Here is a 7,604-nt window from a genome sequence, read left to right as displayed (position 1 = left end):
TTAAAAAATTAATACCAGAGTTAATACAAACAGTTTGAAAAGAAAAAAAGCCCTATATAATATCCTAGTAGAGATTCAGCATTGATTAGTACCTATAAGAATCTTATCATAAATATTCACAGTAGCAGTTCACTAATTTTAAATACATTCATTTAATTAATTATTAATTTCATTTAAAATTATAATAAAGTGAACTTTATATGTATTTTATTATATTCTGCAGGTTATTTTTCACTGCACATATTGTTTCGACCTGAGTTATTGAGCAGTCTTTTTTCACAGGAAACAAAAATATTTTATTTTGTCATGTTTGCACTGGACAACAGAATTTACATTAAATCAGATAGTAGTTTATATATTTTAATAATTTCTTAATATAAATATTTAGAAATAGCCCAATAAGGAAACAATCTATCACTTCGGATGAGTTCTTTGTTTTTATTTTTACAACTATCTTAATTCTTAATTTTTCACTTAAAATTATATCCCTCTATTTACCTTAAAGTCTGAGAAAAAGGGAAAGGAAAAGCTTGTTATAGTAAAATATCAATTATCAAATCATTTCCATCAATGGAAAACTCCAAAGTTTATTTTGAACATGATGAATTTTGTACTTTCTGTAAGATAAGATATTTGTTTTTACCCTTTCGGTATGGAAGAGCTAGCTGTGGTTATATATTCATGGTATGAGAAAGATTTTCCACAAGAGTGGTTACACTGTACAGCAGCGTAAGCTGCGAACACGTGTTTTGTGGCCTTCATATTCAAAAAATGAAAATTTCATTTAAATTTCAGAAATGAAAAGCAGTGATCTCTACTCATAATTTCACTGAAAATATCTCTTCGGAGAAGCTTATCTTTAAACCAATATTCCTTTAAGGATAACTTTTTGTTTTGCGTCATTAATAGTGATGCAGTAATGAAACAATATAATTAGCTCAATATCATTCCTTCTAAAACCTCCAAGTGATCCTTTTTAAGTTGTCAATATCAGTAGTTGTTTGTTTTTCCCACGACAAATTGAATTAAATCTTCAGAAAAAAGCAGTCGGAAGTAATGTAATATTCTCAACGAGTGATTTAAATTGTTTCATACTACTCTCGAATGTTGTGGTGTAAAATCATAAAATTTTCGGCTAAACTTCTAAAGAAGTCCATTTGATACCAGAAGGAGTATCAATTCAAATTTCAGGTTCTCCTGTTTCTCAGATTCCGAGGTGCTAAGCATATGTACAGGACTGTTTTTCTTCCTTTTGTGAAGTGCTAAATCCTACTCATTTCCTTCATCAGAATCATTTCTGAATCAATTGTTTCCTTTATTCGTTCTCCTTTCAAATGTTTCACACTTATCCTGATCGGATCTAAATTCAAAAATTGTTAAATAAAACATTAAAAAAATGTACAATATAAGCAAACATACCAATTTGTTTACCATAGCTTATCTACTATATATTATAGAACATATATAATTAGTGTGTGCTGTTGATTATTACTAATCATATAATGGAATGATTAAAGCAGATGGCAATTTTACTCGCACAATCGTAAAGTAATGTGTCACACACAAAGTAATGCATACTGGAGAGAGTAATCATACCCACATAACTTTCCATGCATGGTTTCATGACTGCCAACAGTACCCAGACAATAGTTTCATGGCTGCCACCAAAAGGTGGCAGGAGTACCCAGACAACATTTGGCGGAAATACCCAAACAACATTTCGTGGCAGGAGTACTCAGAGAACATTTCATAGCCATCGACAATTTGCAGCAGTAGTACCAAAAGGGTAAATATTACATCCAGAGTTAACTAAGAATTCCACACTTCTAGTTCATCATTCCAGAATGTAACTTAAATTTTATAACAATACATGTTTTTTTTAATTTAGTCATAACGGCATTCAGCACAGTTTTTAAAATATTGAATTAGCATTTTTGAAGCATATATATGATCCACTGAAGTTGATGTTTTTTTTGGGGGGAAAGCATTTGCTTTTTTGGAAGCATCTGCTTCAGCAGCTTCATGAGAAATTCAGAAACAATTTTGGGGAAGTGTACAGTTTCTTGGCATGTTGAAATCCTTGTTCCACTTTAGAATCAGTCCCATTTGAAATACTGACATCCTTTGTAACATTGTATATGATTTAACCTTCTAAAACCGGGCCGAAATTCTCATAATATAGCCTTCAGACCGGTGAGATCCGAAACAGTTGAGCCTCCTCTTTGACATTTTCCTAATGAGAAAAGTCGTTAGTCCCCCTCCATGGATGAAGTAAAATTTACATGTTTGTCAGACTCTTATGTCCCATAGTAGAGGGGTTGCTAGATTTGCGATTTTTTCGATAATTATTTTGCTTTCATTTAAATGAAGTTCTAAATAAATAGTGCATAAATAAATATGCAGTACTAGATGCATATCCAGTGCACAATTTATTTAGAACAAAATGTATGCATTGTTTATATTTCACTCACTATTTCTGATCAATCTCGTAAATAAATTCTCGTCTGGCCGAAATTTTATACAATGTAACTGATGTTTTGATTCAATTTAGAAGTAATGTGAGCTTTACTGATATTTAAATACTTTTTGGCAGATCTCATCCTAAAAGAGAGTCTAAAGATAAATTGATTTTATTTAATTTACAATCAATGAAAATCGTTGAAAGCAATCACTGAATGAATGAAAATCACAAAAACTATTATGCATACAAATGTCTCTTATTATCTCCTGATAAATCAGACAAAATTGCCTACATAATAGAAGCACTTTGAAAGAGTTAACAGTTCTTAAGGGTTTTATGCACTCCACAAAAAAATGTCAAAATAAAATCTTATTATTCATAAGTATGAAAAGGAAGATATTGGCATGAGACGAAACCTGCGGTTTTTGCCAAAATGTAGCCAAACTGATAAGAAGAGGGAAATAATGCAAAGCCAGCGGCTACTCTGAGCAACGACAATGGACCACCCAGAGATCTACAGATAGGCGATTCTCTAAAATAGGGAGGGCATGGATGGTACGACCGTTGTACCAATGCCTGCATCAGAGAAAGTCATTCTCCTGGTTACCAGCCGGCTTCAGAAAGTTAAATAATCTTTTATATAAGCATCCCCAGAAGTAGTTTGGTTTACAAATTGAAATTTCTGCTAATAACATACAAAATATTATGCAGATCAGCTTTGTATTACTCTATAAAATAAACCCATATTTCAAATAAAAAATCACAAAAGCCATGTTTGACAATTATTTTATACTGTATGCATGCCATTCACAAGTATATGACCAAGCAATAGTAGTTTTAAAGCCTGCTCATTAGTTCGTTAGCTCTGTATTTCCAATACCAATGAAACAAATTGTTTTCTTCTGAACAAGATTTATTTTAATAAAAGATTTAAACAAATAACCATATTAAACATTAAATATACATTACACTAAATTTGTTTACTAAATGACATTCACAAAAGCAAAAGTTTTAAATAAAAAATTACTTTTCTTTGCCTCTTCTCGATACATTCTGTAACAGCATCCCATATATCACCCCTATGGATGCGCAGAGCTTCTTTGGCTTCAGAAGCTGTGACAACACCAACATCATTTTCCTCATTATCCTCACCATACTTGGCAGCTAGAGCAATGACATTTTTTATCATAGAAGACCAATTATCTTCAAGCCAAATAACAGGATTTTCTCTTCCGCAATGCAAGTATGCAACATGCAGATCTTCAAGGCTAAATCCACATCGTTCAGCTTCCTAAAATAATGATAATATTAACAATATTTTTAAAAAAAGGAATAATTTCAGAAATTTTAGAAACAAGAATATTCAGCCTCAAAAATCCTATTATGCTTAGTAAAAACAGAACAGAGAAATAACAGCAGTATTATCATAGAAACAATAACTTTACAACAGTCTATAAAAAATATACCCTTATAATGAATTTAAAATTGCTTTCTGATAGTTAATGACAATGAAATGAATTGAAAATTATTTTATATTTTTCATAATAATAATAATACATAAATAGCATAAAACATTTCAGTATATTTTGTTATTACTATCTGCTATTAAAAATTTAGAAGCTATACAATGAAAAAAAAATTATGCTACATATAAAAACATTTTATTTTTCAATCAATATTTTTTAGAAAAAATTCTGAGTTCACCTCACACTTTTGTGCATCAGCATGCTTTTTTTTCATGCATTAAATAAGTTGTAGTTTTCACATTAAGTACTAAGCCTTAAGCACCCAAATTATTGTTATATATTCAGTTTAATAGCAACCATTAAATAAATAAAACAGGCTTCAACCCTCCAAGTGTTACAGGTTTAGCCCAGAAGTTTCAAAGTTCTTCAGAATGTCATGAATGAATGGTATTTTCTTGATTATAATTAAAAAAAAAAAAAAAATCATTTTGTACTTTGATTTCTTATCTCTCAATATACATCTAACCCGAAACTGGATACATTAAAAGCTGGCAGAAATTTTCATATGTAATCAATAAGAAAGTCACCCTTTTATATGGAATACTACATCCATAATGCTGACAGGATTAACAAAGAACTCACAGAAATATGATTTTCAGTTCTCAAGCTTGAAATATTTCTAAATCATGGCTATGTCTCATTATCATTCAAAACAACAATATATATATATTTTTTTAGAGAATGGAGCACCATTTATATATTTTTTACATTTATAAGTCATTCTATCTTGATCGCAATTCAGTCCTATCTATTTTAATATTATAATATTTCTTTTATATGTCACATAACTTCGGTTATACATTGTTTTTGCTTATTATTGCATCGATTTTACATTTTGCAGTCATCATGTTCAAGTATTCTTCCCAGAAATGGGGATGGAAGAAGGAAACAAAGGCATGAGATGTCATAGTCTAGTACAGAAATTAAAAACCATTTCATGAAAGAATGGATGTTTGGAAGGAAGAATTGATAATTCCAGTTAATTATTGATTTTTCCAGTTCTGAGATGGTGTGTGGTGAACCAGATGGAGCAGAATTAACTGATACAAAATGTCATGAAAGCAAAAGGCACTCTCGTTACAAAATAAGATTAAAATCGTATAAGAATGTGATAAGAATACTTATTTGACGAAAGTTGATTTAGCAAAGAAACTGGCTATTCCTGTAACAACACTAAAAAAGGGTTATTTCTGACAGAGAATATGTTGAAGAAGGAGCAACAATTTATGAACAGCCCACTTCAAAGAAATTACATGTTCAATATAGAAAGCTTCCTGACATCAAAGCCATTTTGCTAAAATTTTTCATTCAATGCCATGCGTTTAGTGGATTGCCCATGTTTAATCGAGAAGTCAAAAGAAATAGTGCTTCAAATTAACGTGAAGGCAGCTTGCCTTCCAAGTGGATGGTTGTATAAATTTAAACTGCAGCGCGGAATCTCAAGTCATAAAATAAATGGAAACTCAAAAAATGTTCTGCTGAGTTGGTTGAAGAATGGTTTAAAAATGTATCTATCAAAATAGATGGATATGAATTAAAAGACATTTTTAATGTTGATGAAACTGTTCTTTTCTTTAAGTTTACATCCACAATAATCCTAGCTTTCAAAGGAATTAGTGTCATGGAGCTAAGAAAAATACAGAATGCCTTAATTTTTGTGCAAATGCTGATGGTATGGAAAAACAGATTCCTTTAGTTACAAGAAAGTCACAAAAACCAAAATACTACAAACATGTTAAAACTTTGCCATTATAATATAAAGCAAATGGACATTTTTACAGAATGAGGCTCAAGATTAGAGATAAAACTACAAAATTTTATTTTTTATGATCAGTGTATAGCACATCGCACATCCCCAAATGAGTAGATTCCTTGCAAAATGTGAGTCATTTTCTTCTAAACAAATTACACTAGTGTAGTACAACTTTTAGATTTAGGTATCACTAAGAATTTGAAAACATTCTACAGGCAAATGTTGATTCAAATAGCCGTTCAAAATATAACTACAGGAAATATATACCATAATTTAAATATTTAGGGTATGAATATGATTTCGCTTGCCCGGATTAAATTTAACAAAACAAACGATTAAAAATTGCATCACAAGCAATTAAAAATTACATCAGTAATGGAGGATTTTCAAACCCAGAGTCAAGTCAAAGTGTTGACAATGAAAGGATGATGAAACTGTGATTATGGATGAAGAAGATTAAAAACTTTTGAGATTAGGTTTATGTGATTATGGCAAAGCTTCGAAGGCTGTCTGCCAACAGGGAAGGGATGCCTTTGTGGAGGACTTTCTATGGGAGACCGGCTCATATACACATTACATATGGAAAAAGCCAACACCCATGCAGCAGCCTGTTTGCAGGATTCGAACCTTGGACCGAACTACCAGTGTTCAGCAATTTTACTACTCAGTTGCTGGTGGACCATTACAGTAAGGAATATGTAAACTGTGATGTTAATGAAAAGGCATCAGACTTATGTGTAGTTAAAGAGCTGATTGAAAACATTTTACCAAATTTAAAAGCCATTGGCCTTTTGCCGCAACAAGGGTGGGAAGAAATAATCCCATTTTCTTTTCAAAATGCTATCAGCTGCATTGACAATCTCAGAAATTTCTTTGTGTGGGAATTAAGTTCTTGACAAGCAAGTCAAGAACTTAATTCAATTTATGGATTTAAGATTCAAAATCCAAAGACATGTCAGCAGATAAAGATGATTTTTTCTTTAAAAACAAGTTAAAACTTGTTTTTTAATTTACAGGATAAAAATGTTCTTGTTAAAAGGACCATTAGATTCCTGTGAAAGCATTTTAAGTTAGCTGTAAGAAATCACTAAATATGCAGAAAATCGTCTTGTATGGCTGGTTCACCCAAGCAAAAAAGGCCTTGAGTGGAAAGGGTTAAATTTATTTTTCTTTTTAATGAAAACAAGCTTAATTATGATTCACACTAAATACTTTGTTTGAATCTATTCAAGTAAAATAATTATGATTCACACTAAATACTTTGTTTGAATCTATTCAAGTGAAAAGGAGCCTACTGTATTTTATTTCTTTACTTTAACAGATTAAATATTTTTTCTCTTAAAATTCTTCAAAATATGAAAATAGCTAACAACAATCAATAAATATTTACCTTAACAGTTTGCAGGAAAATAAGTTCTTGAGAATGAAGCATTTCTGGTTTTTTCTCACCTTTAAGATCATCTAAACTCCTATGAAGAGTTTTCTTTCGATTTAAGTCAAATTTGCTTTTCTCCTAAAAAATTAGAAAGAAATGTAAATAAATGAGTCTTTTCTAAGCAAAACTAATTTATACTATATACAGCATTAGAAATATCATTTAATAAAATAATGCAGCAGATGTTAATAAAAATTAGAAGTTGGACATATTATAAATTATTTGCACAGTCAACAATCAAGTCATTGCTGTGACACAAAGCACTAAAGTTAGATAATTGTTAAAATTAAACCAAGTTCACCTGCATCCATTTAAGTTGTTTGTCACTAGAGGCTTGCATCTTGAGAGGATCACTGGAGGTCAAAAGACAGATTAATCATAGGGTGGGCAGTGAAATAAATTTTTAGACAATTAAAATGAAGCATACCA

The 7,604-nt window shown here is 30.8% G+C and overlaps 1 protein-coding gene across 3 annotated transcripts in view; it reads right to left on the bottom strand.

Annotated features, from left to right (window-relative positions):
- LOC118203840 (uncharacterized) overlaps positions 1-7,604 on the bottom strand; it is a 156,065-nt gene that overhangs the window by 66,178 nt on the left and 82,283 nt on the right. For all 3 annotated transcript variants that reach the window (XM_035376128.2, XM_035376130.2, XM_035376129.2), the window contains 2 exons: positions 7,131-7,253; positions 3,489-3,752 (listed from right to left, as the gene is read on the bottom strand). In XM_035376128.2, coding sequence (XP_035232019.2) covers positions 3,489-3,752; positions 7,131-7,253 — 387 coding nt within the window. The remainder of the gene's footprint in view (positions 1-3,488; positions 3,753-7,130; positions 7,254-7,604) is intronic.

Source organism: Stegodyphus dumicola, chromosome 2, assembly GCF_044657685.1.
Source record: "Stegodyphus dumicola isolate Sdum_Otavi_A_Nest chromosome 2, ASM4465768v1".
NCBI classification, from domain to species: Eukaryota; Metazoa; Arthropoda; class Arachnida; order Araneae; family Eresidae; genus Stegodyphus; species Stegodyphus dumicola.
The sequence above is the reverse complement of the archived record's forward strand: the minus strand, read 5'-3'. Positions and strand labels throughout refer to the sequence as shown.